The sequence below is a fragment of the Rhodamnia argentea genome, chromosome 9 (assembly GCF_020921035.1).
Source record: "Rhodamnia argentea isolate NSW1041297 chromosome 9, ASM2092103v1, whole genome shotgun sequence".
NCBI classification, from domain to species: domain Eukaryota; kingdom Viridiplantae; phylum Streptophyta; class Magnoliopsida; order Myrtales; family Myrtaceae; genus Rhodamnia; species Rhodamnia argentea.
The window spans coordinates 4,509,247-4,523,199 of NC_063158.1; the positions used below are offsets into that span (position 1 = coordinate 4,509,247).

Below are 13,953 nucleotides of genomic sequence, written 5' to 3' on the forward strand. Positions count from 1 at the left end.
AAGTTTTTCTTGTGAACAGAATTGTTCGTGGTACAATTAGCTAATGACTTTTAGGACAAATGTTCCCATTTTGGGGTTGCTCGCAGGAGGTTATAGAAGAGCATGCTCTAAATGCACTTTGCTGGGTCGATTGGCAACTGCATCATGGGAAAAGCATTAAGTATGTTTTGCATCTTTCACAAATTCTTCACCAATTAAATTAAGTCGGACTCAATCGACTTCAGTGTCACTGATCCAATACCAGAACTATACTGTATATTTCTCAAAGTTGCGGAATGCTACCTCACAAATTCTGCAGCCGAATCTCCTTAGAGCTTTAGCATCACTTCCCTAAGGTGATATATCCTCTCATCTAAACACTTTGAGCAGTTGCAGGTTGTATTATTGTTATGAGTCAACTGTGAATCTTATTCCCAGTGATTGCTATGATTAGCACAAGAAACTGATCGGAGGAACATGCTGCACACATCTCACTACAATCTGTATCTATATCAAAACCAGCGGGCGATATGCCTTAATTTGGTCAATTGGTTTTGCTGATTGAAGTCAATGATGCACCGAAATCAAGTCATATAAGACTATTGAATTGCATCGATTTGTTATTTGGATTCCACATTTCTGACATAGATATATGGTACACTGCCAATATAAAGTATTTTTGGCATAAGTAATGATGAAATGGAAACGTTTATCTACTAATGGAATGAACTCATTTTTGAAACTGCTATTTCCCTCAGACAAGAGAATTTGATGCAGCTGAGGGAAATAGCAGTTTCAAATCATCACCCATGGCTTCATGTTGGTGACCTCCAATAATGTGAGGAACACTCCTGAAAAGAGTGGAGGGAAAGGCAATATGAAGTCTGCCAGAAGCATAGATGGCTTTAACATGATGTTTGATACTGCTTAATAGATCTTAGGTTCAAGGGGCCGAGGTTCACCTGGTGTAACAAGAAAGAAGGAGCCCTTGTGAATGTCGCTTGGCAGAGTCTGTTCCTCCCTATAACTCAAATACTGCATGATCCTTCTACAGAACAGACCTTTTCGAAAGAATAGCTGACTCTGATTATGGAGATAAGATTAATGCAAAGCCATTCAGATTTGAGTGAAGAAATAACTCAAAAGGCATGGAACGTGGAAACTGAAAAAGATCTTAAACGAGTTGACAAAAAGTCCTACAAAATGGCCAAACTGATCTGAGGTGGTAGATTAGGGGGACTTTCCCTAAAAACTTGAAGAAGATTGAGCAGTTTAAAGCAGAACTGAAGAGCCAGGCAAGATTGTCAAGATGGAGACAGCCCATCTACTGAAACGGTGGGAAGTCATTGCAGTATCGGAAGAGGTTTGGTTATAAGAAGCAGGAACAAGACCTTGCAAAGCTAAACAGATGAAGGTGTATGGATTGACAATGAAGATGACAATTTCTGCCGTTTCCAATCTGTAATATCATGATCTGTTTGTTTAGGTGAAATGGTTCTCTGCCTTCTACTAACATTGTTTTGACATAGAAAATTCGGGAAAATTACCAAAAAAAAAAGTTCCTTAAAAAAAAAAAAAAAAGCAATGGCCCCATGAACTTTGCTAGGTCTTGCTTTGAAGTAATGAAAGATCTTCTGTGGACTTAAGCTTTAAAAGAAGAGCAAGTGGAAAGGAGGAATGGTGAATGGTCAAGGCCAACATTTTTCTCATGTTCAGTTTCAGACATTTAGGTCTCCGCCTAGATTTGTGGTTGAATTCAAAGTTTGAACCAACCATTCAATCTAAGTAATTGAACTTTCCAGCTGTTGAAAATCTCAACAGAGTTGAAGTAGAAAAGTGTTGAACCAGAGGCATATGTAGCCCATCATCCAAATTATGGTCTATGTAATATTCCAAAATAAATGAAAAATGTGAAGTCTCCCGTTTCATTTCGAGGTGGCACAGCTTCTTAGGATCAAATAAAGATAAATCCGACTCATGGTGACTATCTCAATCTCGACGTAAACGGCCAATTCTTTACCGTACTTCAATATGCGAGCTTGATCTAGTATGCAATAATCGACTTAGGTTCTTTAAGAAACTTAATTTTCAAGCCACAAGTATTTTGATCATCTAAATCTTCAAACTCGTTTAATGCGAATTCGACAGCGTTGACGCCCATGTTTATTTCGCGCTTTGTCATGATTATCTCATAATCATGGCAACGTTCATCGATTAAAGAGCTTCAACCTTTTATAGATTAAATCCGTAATGCGGATAAATCATTGAGGATAAGGGAAACGAAAGCATTGATTAACATTAATTGATAAATTTAACGCGGATGATGACCCTAGATAGATCCCGACATGTATTATAAGCTGTGACCAAGTTGGCAGAAAAGTAAGGACAAAAAAAGAAGACAATTTGTAGAAAACGGTCGCGTGTTTTGATTGGAAACCCTTTCAACATCACGACTGTCCAAAGGCAGAAGGAAATAATTTAATACACTTCCGTGATCAGACAAAACAAGATAAATAAATGAATAAACAATTTTATTTTTTTATTTTTTTTGTGTGTTTCCAAAGGCAAGAAGGTCGCAGGAATCATCCTCCTCTTTTGAAAAACGTGCTGGTAATGTCGATTTTTCTTTTTAGCGTGCTTCGAGTCTCGCAGGAGCAAATTATTTCATGGTGGGGTTCATCTTTTCGTATTGATTTTATATATAAAAAAAAACCCGTTAGTCCGACGGCACTCTTATTATTTCTGACCTTGCGATGTTTCAATTAATGAGTACTTTATATAAAATACACGGTGATAACGTGTGGATGTATAATAAAAAATAACTGACGATCTGACAAGACTGTCTAAGAAGTATTTTCTTGGGTGTAATGATAGCGTTGGACTTAGGAACATTAAATTTTTCCCGTGGTGGAGCGCACGTGTCAGGGGCTTGGCTCGTGCGGGGTAGAGTCTAAAGTTGGCGTGAATGTTCTTCGTCAAAGTCAGGACGGGTGGTAGGCGTTGGAAAAGGAAAATGTAATAGAAGACGATATCAGTGGACTTCGATTCTTGGCTAGTTGTGTACGGCAACTCCAAGGGGGTATAATACCGTATACCCACCGTATGTTTAATCCGATAAAAGAAACGGGTCTCGACAGCCCCGTTCGATTCGTGACATAACGAATACCTCGAAATATTTTTTTTTTTTAGAAACGGTAGTTCGTATCGCTTATAGAAAAGAGTCGATATAAATTACATTCATCGCCTCGCCCACAAAAATATATAGGTAAATTTTTTTCATCGGTTAATTATCTCGAGCGATGTAAATGTTTAAGTTTTTAAGAAAATGGTTTCGAGGCGAGCGTGCGCAAATGACGTGGCATTCTTTTTCATTTTTGTGATTTAACCTTAAAGTGGAACACGAGGCAAAAAGGCGAGTGGATTGGGCTTCCTCGAAGGGGGGTGGGTGTTTTGGTGCGGAATAGGGGAAAGGATAAGGTCGAATTTCGTGACGAGTGGGGTGGGTCACCACATGGCGTGACAACATTTTGAAGTGAAATGGACGGTTGACTTTTGTTCCCCCAGACTTGTCCCTCGACCTCGACATGTCTAGGATCAATGTACTTTTGGTTTCATCTCTAGGACCTTTCTTTAACACGTGCTTCCTACTGGCCTAGCTAAATTAATGTTAGGCCTGTCGAGATGGATCTCGAATCAATTCCTTAATCCGTATTTGATATTTGATAAATTGAGTTGATATATGAATTAAGTTGTGTTCGATAAACGGATTGTAAATACGTCGGGAGTTAAAAGAGTTCACAACATGATTAGGTTCAAATTTAACCGGCTTCCGTGATTCTCTCTGCAATCTCTCTCTCTCTCTCGCCTTTACGTGCTCTCAACTCTGTTTAAACATGAGTTTTCTTATATTATGTTAAATATGGATGTAATTTAGTAAAATAGATCGAGCTTGGTATGGATTACTAGATTTGTATTGCATTGAAATTAATCAAAACGAGTTAAATGGGTCAATTTGAGTCGGATTATTGCTGAATCCGATCTATTCATTCGACGGGTCTAATTAACACCACCAAAATAAGAGAATTCGTGTGTGCTAAAAACATCCAAAAATGAACAAGCTTTGATATGATGGTCCATTTGTACAGCATAAACATGACATTTATCAGTTGAAAAAGTAACGCTATGCTTACGGAAAAATTCACCAGGACCTTTTTATATTTCCAGCTATAAATGAAAACCGAACTGAATATAATTTCTTTCCCACGTCACACGGAGCTTGAAAGTTATCACATTGTTCGGTTGGTGATCCTTTTTTTAATATTTCGATCGTATTAGTTACGAATTCGCGATTTGGAAAGCTGAATCCCTAATCGTGGAGGATAGCGACGGAGCGAGAAAAGACCAAAACCTACGGACGTATTCAATCCGAAATCGAAATCGAAATCGACACCAAGTAAATCATTTCAATATCATCTGGACAAAAAAAAAAAATCTATTTATCATAATTTTTTTATGAGAGGGTCCAAAAGTAGTGGTGGGAAAAGAATGAAATGGGGACCCACGGAACAAGTTGTAGAGGGGGGGAGGCAAAGCAGGCGGTTCACGTTAATAGAGGACAGGGGGGCGGGGGGCGTTGGAAAAGCGACACATCAGGCAAGTGACCAGCAAAACGACAAAATCCGATGACGTCACCGGTCTTGCCTTTGTAATAAGGGAAAGCCCCCGGAATTTGGAGCACGTGTTTTTTGCGGCCAACGCACCAACTTGCCGCGATTGCGGAACTTTCAAAGAAGCTGATAATAATAACAACAAAATCCAAATTTAAAAAAAAAAAATGAAATGGGAAAAAGAGGACAAAAAAAAAAAGGGAAAAAGAAATTTTTTTTTTTCGGCCCCGAGACCAAATATCGTTTTTGGCCAAGATGCATGCATCTCTCGGGCTATATATGCTTCGCTACTCTGCGATCTTCAAAAGTTCCATCGACCTTAGAACTCCTGCCACAAAAAAAAAATCGGATCTTTCCCGTTTTAGCAAACTCTCGAAACCCGAAATCACTGCCAAGAGTAGCACTCGAGCAGCGATCATGGCGGTGGAGATGTTTCAAGTGCCGGATCTAGCGTTCCTCGACTCCGTCCGGAGTTACCTTTCCGAGGATTCCGAGTGTTGGCCGTGCGAGCCGCCGGCCCGAAACTGCTACGGCGCTGGAGCCCCGGCGTTCCGCCGGAGCACCAGCTTCAGCAGCCTGGACCCGTGTCTGACTGAGACCTGGGGCGAATTGCCACTCAAGGAAGATGACCCCGAAGACATGGTCCTCTACGGGGTCCTCCGCGACGCCGTCACGGTCGGATGGGCGCCGTTTCAGCTGAGCGGGCCGCCCGATGCCCGCCGTGCCGGGTTGGGGATGACCCAGGTGGTTAAGCAGGAGCTGGCTTCTTCGCCGGATTGCGCCGCCGCAGCTGCAGCCCCTCCGACGGAGAAGGCGGCCGTGGCGGCGGTCCCGGCGAAGGGGAAGCATTACAGGGGGGTGAGGCAGCGGCCGTGGGGGAAGTTCGCGGCGGAGATTCGCGATCCCGCTAAAAACGGAGCTCGGGTTTGGCTCGGGACTTACGAGACCGCGGAGGACGCCGCGCTGGCTTACGACTGTGCCGCTTACCGGATGCGCGGCTCGCGGGCGCTGCTGAATTTCCCGCTGCGAGTCAACTCCGGCGAGCCCCACCCGGTTAGGGTGACTTCGAAGCGGTCGTCGCCAGAGCCGTCGCCATCCTCCTCCTCCTCCTCCTCCTCCTGCTTATCCTCGCTGTCGTCGGAGAACGAGGCCTCGAAGAGGAGGAAGAAGGCGGTAGGGCCGGCGGGTCGGGCGACGGCCCAAGCCGGGTCGGAGCAAGTGGGGGGAACGCCGATGCCGTGAATGGATCTTTGCAATTCGGTGGACGAGTGGCAATGTGGACAAGTGGCGAGCAGCTACTGGTCAGTGGATGCGGACAATGTGATAAAAGCTCCGGGGACAATGGGCTGTGTCGCGTACGAATGTGAATTCTTTAGAATTTGTTGGGTATGATATTGGGGAAAAATTTATTCCAAATATATTTACAGAATGGATGAAAGAGACCATTTTTCCCTTCTTTTTTTTTTTTTTGGTCTTTTCCTTGAATTTGTGAATACGAGAATTGTTAATGCATGATTGAGAAATTTCGTGGAAGCCACAGTAAGTATTTGAAGTGTGAAATCTTAACATTCTCACTTGCAAAACATGGTTCTTGCTAAGCATAATGAATAGGATGATTAGATGCAAGTACATTAATAATCACGCACTTTCTTTAACCGGTTACGTCTCGAATGTTCATTTTTTTAATGGGTTATTTCACGAATATTCAAAGATGTTTTAAACGAGATTATAAATATTTACAGCGCGCTCGTTTCGTCAATTGTGATTGCAGAAGAAAACATTGTCCTACCTTTCCCTTCGGAGCTATGGGGCATAGGTGTTTCACCCGTAGTCGGCGCACAGTTTTTTTTTTTTTTTTTCCTTTTTTTACATGGGATTTTCTTGAATTACTTCAATAATGTTCAACAAGAATCAGAATTTGCACAAGAGAACCGAAGGATTCATCTCAAGAAAATTGAAAAGCTTTAAAATCTGGAGAAAGAACAGACGCTCCGAAGTTTCGACTTTCAAAGGATTCACTTCATTAATTTTTTGTTCAGACAGTAGTTCATACCTGTTGCCACCTGTCTCGAATGTGAACACCGAACAGCGAACCAAAGCTCAGACGAATAAGAGAAAAAAAACATGAGCACGTGCGCTAAAAGACTAGAATAGAATAAGCCCAACTTCGAATTACTAATCCACATCTTGACTTTTCAAATTTCGACTGGACTTGTTCGAAGGGAGTTGACGCTCAACTTCACATTCAAAGAAGAGACAGACGCAACATTACGAAAAGCCTCATAGATCTGCTCAGCAGCTTATAAGAGAAAAAACTTCAATTAGGGTTCATTCAAATCAAAGTTGTACAGTGTCATTTGCACTGCCAGGCAAATTCACAGTGAAGGGGCGTCACAGTTCATTCCCAATTGGGTCATCCATTGGTACACCAGCTGGCTGACACGACACTTGCGGCAATCGGATAGATACATGTTTACTTACCACCGCCACAGCTTAAATGAAGCTGACACCAACCGAGATTCGATTCATCCGAAAGCCGCACGCGTCTGCTATTGGCCAGTATACTTGGGTTTCCGCTTCTCGGCAAATGCCGCCAAACCTTCCAAGCGATCTTTTGTGTTCAATAGATGCTCATAACAATCCTCCTCCAACTCAAGTGCCGATACCATGTCCAACTCTAATCCATTGTTGATAGCTCTTTTAGCCATCTTGAGGGCTAATGGACCCTGAAAATAATAGGAAATACTTCAAACATGTGTGGAACGAAAGATGATAGATGATCTGACACAACAAACTGATGGGAAATTTCACATGAATACTTTTGAGGCATACTATGATGATTGCCAATCCTTTCAGCAATAGAATGCCAGACAAAGTATCGTGATGGGATGATCTGGTTCCTGCGCCATCATTTTTCATGTACATCTTCCTCATGTGAAAGGTAGCAAAAATGGAAGTTATACCTTCTGATTGATATCCCTCGCAATCTCAAGTGCCTTTAGATGAGCTTCACCAGAGGCAACACTGTGATTGACAAGACCTGTAACATAGCCAATGTGAACCACTACAGCATGAGTTGCAACTTCCTCCTCCCTGCTCATTAAAGAGACGACACCATGAACCACACAAACGTACCCATAGATTTTGCATCTTTGCCTCCAACTCTCCGGCCTGTGAATATGAGTTCCTTTGCCAAAGATTTCCCCACTAATCTAGGAAGCCTCTGCGTACCACCTGCTCTGCAAAGCAACATACCGAGTGAGAAGTGATTTCCCTGTAGAAGGAAGATCTAACCCCTCTGACGCTTAAAGATGGCAACAAAGAGATGCTGCATATTCCAGTCCTCTTGCATATTGCACACTTATTAACAGGAGATTTGACTCTTGATGAAATTCATTGACACAGAAATAAGCAACGCCGCTTATTCCCTTATTTTAATATGATCCGTGAAAAACAAGATCTTCTGCAGAACCATAACAAAGTATGACCAATGATTGCAGTTCATGAGTAAGGTGCTTCAAAAGAAGACAACAAGGAAGCAATAATGCGAATGCGGACGAAATAATTGCGTCAGACTTCTATACAATGAGCTCAACAAATGAAGCACAGATATAGAAGTAAAAAAAAGACCTGGTTCTTAAAGTACTGAATAAAATTAGCGAGCGCTGGAATAAAATTATTCAATTCCTAACTGTTGAGAGTCACTTTTTAGGTGAATAATTTGCCCAAGAACATCTACATTATGTCACAAATATTGATGCAAGATGATGACTTGCCTTGCCTTGCCAGTCCAAGTCCTGCCTACCAATTTCCAATTCTTATATTAATGACCTTGGTTGTCATATATTTGATTAACCGCCTAGAAAATAAACGTGCTTCATACAGAAAAGCAGTGCCATTAGAAAAAGATGAATGATACAAGTTAAAATTGTGTAATACCCCGGAATTATAGCGAGTCCCGTTTCAGGCAAGCCCAGAACCGCATCATCTCCTGTCAATAAGTGGCAGGACGTATGAGGGATATCTGACTTATGAGGAACCCAATCCTGAAGTAAATGAGGTTGACTTGGAAGGTAGATGAAGAGCTAATACCACAAATTCGAAGGTCACAGGATAGGGCCAACTCAAGTCCTCCTCCTAATGCTACTCCCTCGATAACAGCAATAGTAGGAATACGGAGTTCCTAAATTCCGCATTCAAGTAATCCACGTAAGCAATCAAACATAACTAGCATTAAAGCCTTACGCACTAAACCAGAGGGATTCGCTAAGGATCATCTAAATGAATCAGAAATGTCAACAAGATGTCAACAAGATACTAGAAGCCAAGCCAAAAAGTGTCAAGTAGCTATAACATAGCGTTGTAGGTTGAAAGGTAAAAAGGAGTTCATACGAAAGTGTACAAGAGTATATTAATGAAATGTTATTCTGCATAACGATATCCATAGCTGATAGCATGATAACTTATCTAAGCTCTCAGCTCTTCAGTCTGTTTAAGAAAAGGCACAACTCAAACTAGAATGCAGATCACAAAGCAATCCATGGTTTTACAGCAGCAAGATTCATCAGAGTCATTTATAAGGTCTCACAGACAAACTAGTGCAACTATATCACTAACATGAAAAATGTCTTGGGCTCGTCGCAATTTCATTATTCTTTGAAAATGACAACTTCTTTTGACTTACATAGCTAAACTTTGATTAATTTTGATTATATCATACAGGGACTACGGGTACAACAAAACAGAACAGATGCTCATTCTTCAAATGCAATGTATTCATTTAATGGTTCAATGACCAGTCTTGAAACAAAATAAACAGATACAAACAGTGTGCACGGAAGAAAGAAGAAAGAATTTGTAATAATGAACTGCATTAGTTTTTAAAGGTTAATCTTACTTCAAGGTCCAAACTCTACAGAAAACTAGCGCACCACAGACCACACTATGTAGCAAAAGCCGTGCGATGTACCGTGCCACTAGCAGCTCTATAGGCAATAAAATAGTAATAGCTCCTAAGTGGAGCAACACCGGTAGCAAGCAAAATAATCTGTTAGGAAAAAAAAGACGACAAAAACCCACCTCCAATGAGGAGAATGTCAAACGTAGCGAATTCACGAAAAACTGAACTTCAGATGGGCACATTGTCTTGCGCTCCTGCCAAATCAAAGGAAGACAGAGGGAAACACTGAAGAAATTGGATATGGGAAACATGCTTATAAAAAGAGTAATAGAGGGAGGAAGAAGTGTAACCAAAATCAATAATCCAATGTACAAGAAGCGCTATGCATTCTAGAAGCACATTAGCCTGTCAAAAAGAGTTATCTACCAAAAAAAGCAAGTGACATTTTAGTGCTCCCACCAGAAAGTCATCTACTACGATTCCAAAAACAACTGCACATAGTCAAGAACATACATCCGATGTATAAAGGCATTTAGCATAAGATCTTCGTATTGTGATGGTAATACCTTCAAATCAGCACCAGCACAGAACGCTCTTGGCACCGCACTGCAGATCATCAAAACATTTGCTGAAGAATCCTCCTTCACAGCTTCAAACGCATTCTGCAACCCTCTCAACATATCCTTCCCGATCGCATTCTTAGTTCCAGGTCTATCCAAACAGACCTCGACTATTCCTGAAGATTCCAATGAATCCTTCTCAAGAAAAATCCTTGTTAAATCAAATCATACCAGATTCAAACATTGCTCCTCATACCTAATCACCATAAGAAATTGAAGAACTGTCCAACAAACTGCTTTTCAGTTTTTTAAGTTATCTCTATCGAGAATACCAGAACAATCTTCAGTTGTGGCCACTCTTGAGTTACTTTGGTGTCCATGGAAGTCTAAATCCTAACTCGCAAACTTCACTACTGAAATCAATTCAGACTACAAAGAACTAATGAGAAAGCCACTCACTTTCTTCTAGTGAGCCAATTATCAAGCTTTTTCTCTGCGTACCGAAGAACACCCATCACGTCAAAATCTCCAAAACACGCTCTTCCTCCGTAAATCTTAAAGACTGAAATTTACCCCATTCACGAACATCGTAGAGCACATGTCTAAGCAAAAAACTAAACTTCACAAATTCAAACAGCTAGCGAGACCGCTCATGCGAATATGCAATACCGGAATCGGAATCGGAGAGCCTGTTCAGTTTCACCGACTCGGATGCAGAAGTAGCCGACTCCAAAATGAGGGTCCGCCGAGTTTGGAGCTGCCAATCTCCGGGTACGGAAGTGAAACATTGTGGGGACGTCGTCGTTCTCGAGCTCGACGCGAGCTGAATTGTTTTGCGCGGATTGAAGAGCTTTGTCGAGGAATAAGGTAGTGGGTTTCGCTTCAATGACCTGGCGATGGTTTGGAGACGCGAAAGACTCGCCATTTCTTCTCTTCCGGATCAGTTTCACAGAGGGAGAGTCTGCTGTGATGTCAAACGGCTTGTTTGTGGCTTGGATTTGGGGAGCGTTCATTTTCTTCGCTATTTCCTTTGGGGCAGAACTGGTATTCGCTTGTCGAGTAATGTACTGAGGAGCAGATCACAAACATAAATTCTTGGAAAATTTTAAATAAAGGTCCGAAGTTTTCTTTTTTTTTTTAAATAAGAATTTTAAGTAAATTTTATTTTAAATAAGGGTCTAAAATAATATATCATATTTCAAATAAGGACCTGAAGTGATAATAGCATTTAAAAAAATACATGATTTAAAGGGTATTTTCGTCATTTTTTCATTTTGATTTTTTTTTTCTGTTAAAAAAACAACCACACAAGTGGGGCTACCGGTGCCTTGGCAAGGGTCTGCTAGCCCTCTCTTGGTCTTGGATCTGGACAAGGGCCGACGACCCCCGTCCAGGTCCAAGTGGGGATCGCCGGCCCTCCCTTAGTCCAGGCGGGGGGCAGCGACCCTTGCCAAAATTCGATTTTGGCAAAGGCCTATTGGCCCTCGCTGAGATGTTGGCCTTCCCTCCCCCCTCAACAAAAAAAAGCAGGAGAAGAAGCCCTCTCGCCTGTGTGTTTGCTCTTTTTAAATAAGAAAATAAAAAAGAAAAGATTAATAAAAAATCAAATAAAGGAAAATGACAAAAATGCCATTGAAATCATGCCCTTTTTTAGATTCTATGGTCATTTCAAACCTTTATTTGAAACAAGATTCGCTTCATATTCTTGTTTGAGAAAATAAGGACACTTCGTAACCTTATTTAAAATAAGGTTTATTGTGAACTCTTATTTGAGAAAATAAGAGTACTTCGAACCTTTATTCGAAATTTTTCATAGATTCTTGTCTAGCAATTGAAAATTATTTTTTCTCGTTATTAAACCAAATATCTCATATTATTTTTTTTCAATTAGATATCATGCCAATAGCTACACGACCTTGCTGTTGAGGGATGAAGGCGCTAGTATCATAGATGCGGGATTCGACCCGCGCTCTATAAAGAGGCTGAGTAAAAGTTTAAGTAAGGAGAGTTAGATATAAGACCGACAAAAAGAAAAGATTTGTACCTTGCTTTGGGCTATAAAAAAAAATGAATATTATGCAGAATTTCTCAAATCAAAAAAAGGCGGTGCTTAAAGTCTGCAATTCTTCGACCAAAAAAAAAAAAAACTCTGCAATTCTTGGCAAATTGGATTGATATAAATAGTAGTTGGCATTTCGTGTCGTTTCCGTCGTGGGACATGCTTCGATTTATTCAGATATAATTCTGGATATTCATACAAGGAGAGAGCGAGTGGCCTTCATCAATCCCGTCGGCGAGTTGGTACACCGATTTTTTGTTTTCGATTGCGTTTTTTGTTTCCGTATCTCGATTGAAATTGATGGAAGGCGAGGTGGACGACGACGACCACGACGACGGCAACGATGACGACGGCGTTGGCCATATCGATCAGCTGTGGACATCGAACACTTTTAACCTGCATTCGGTAGGACAAATGCAGCGTCGCAGCCTAAAACCGGCCGGAAGGGAAAACTTAAAATCCGATTAGATAGATTGCAGAATTACTTTCGCCATCACGCCGATAAATCTCTCCCTGTTCATTGACCTCCAACGGTAGATACAATACCAACTCTGGCAACTGATCCCAAGCGAGCGATTCACGTCTCAACAGCCATGGACGGACCACAGCATCACGCAACATCCGAGTCATCAACCTATTCTTGCTCGGCCGATCGGCCCGTGATGGGCACGTCGCGACAATGGCTAGGCTTGGTTTTCTTTTCTAATTCCAGTGGATGCGAAGATATAAAGCACCTGGATTGGAGACCGCAGATTTCGGCTGGCACGACTTAGAGGAGTCCGGCTAGCCAATTGCCCCGGTGACGCAAATCGGATTGTGGACGGGATCGTGAAGGCCCGTCGCAACAAGACTCCTCCTTGGAAACATTATATTTTACGTGGTGCAACTATGAAATCGATTCGTTTCTTCTCGAATCGCTAAAATATATCGCCATCTGTCCCATGTATAATGTATTGAACGAACGTCGACATCTCACTAAGCGTCAAATATAATTTGATCACCTCTTTTAGATGAGGGATAACAAGAAAGAAACGCTGGATGAGCCGCTCAAGGGAGAGGATATGAGGAATCCTCCATCTTCGCTCTCGCCGAAACCGCCTCGCGTTGCCGTAACTCCATAAAAGGCTGGCCAGTCTCCAAGCAAAGCTCCATAGCCATGCACCTTCCTCCTTGTGCAGCTGCCATCACTTGTGATTTTATCTGATGCCCCTTATCTCGCACCTACTCTGCTAGGAAAGGGACCTTCATGGAAGAGTATGATCCTTTCCAAGTTCTCTTGCCGCTTTGATACACGCGAAAAGCCGCGAGAGAACTTGGAAAGGATTCTAATATTTATGAAGGTCTAATAGAGTGAGTTCGAGATCAAGGGCACCAGATAAAATATGGAGGACCGGAATCGGAATCGGAATCGGAAAGCCTGTTCTGTTTCACCAACTCCGACGTAGCCGACTCCGAAATGAGGGTCTGCCTGCCGAGTTTGGAGCTGCCAATCTCTGGGCACGGAAGTGAAACATTGTGGGAATGTCATCGTTCTCGAGCTCGACGTGAGCTGAAATTTACCGCACGGATTGAAGAGCTCGTTTCAATGATCTCGTTTGGGGAAGAACTGGTATTCATTTGTTTACTAATGTACAGATAAGTAAATCACAAACATAAATTCTTGTCTAGCAATTGAAAATTACTTATAATATCTGATTAGATAGGTTGCAGAATTACTTTTGCCATCGCGCTGTTAAATCTCTCCCTGTTCATTGAACTCCAATGGTAGTAGACGCACTTCCAACTCTG

General features: G+C 41.7%; 2 protein-coding genes across 5 annotated transcripts; one reads left to right on the forward strand and one right to left on the reverse strand.

Annotated features, from left to right (window-relative positions):
* Positions 1–4,944: 4,944 nt before the first annotated feature.
* Positions 4,945–5,964, forward strand: LOC115737079 (ethylene-responsive transcription factor 2). Of its 3 annotated transcripts, none has more exons than XM_048285060.1 (2): positions 4,945–5,357; positions 5,388–5,964. In XM_048285060.1, exons 1-2 carry the CDS (start codon positions 5,064–5,066, stop codon positions 5,886–5,888), a joined length of 795 nt encoding a protein of 264 aa, XP_048141017.1. In that variant the 5' UTR covers positions 4,945–5,063; the 3' UTR covers positions 5,889–5,964. The 3 variants fall into 3 exon arrangements, with proteins under 3 accessions (XP_048141017.1, XP_048141016.1, XP_048141015.1); XM_048285059.1 differs by having other exon boundaries at positions 4,945–5,353; positions 5,384–5,964; XM_048285058.1 differs by having other exon boundaries at positions 4,945–5,964.
* Positions 5,965–7,073: 1,109 nt separating this feature from the next.
* LOC115737078 (probable enoyl-CoA hydratase 2, mitochondrial) lies at positions 7,074–11,142 on the reverse strand. 2 transcript variants are annotated; one of them, XM_030669039.1, is made up of 9 exons: positions 10,776–10,916; positions 10,566–10,668; positions 10,113–10,282; positions 9,726–9,800; positions 8,739–8,829; positions 8,586–8,637; positions 7,782–7,885; positions 7,610–7,686; positions 7,074–7,372 (listed from the first exon to the last, which is right to left on the reverse strand). In XM_030669039.1, exons 3-9 carry the CDS (start codon positions 10,224–10,226, stop codon positions 7,196–7,198), a joined length of 690 nt encoding a protein of 229 aa, XP_030524899.1. In that variant the 5' UTR covers positions 10,227–10,282; positions 10,566–10,668; positions 10,776–10,916; the 3' UTR covers positions 7,074–7,195. The 2 variants fall into 2 exon arrangements, with proteins under 2 accessions (XP_030524899.1, XP_030524898.1); XM_030669038.2 differs by lacking the exon at positions 10,566–10,668 and having other exon boundaries at positions 10,776–11,142.
* Positions 11,143–13,953: the final 2,811 nt, after the last annotated feature.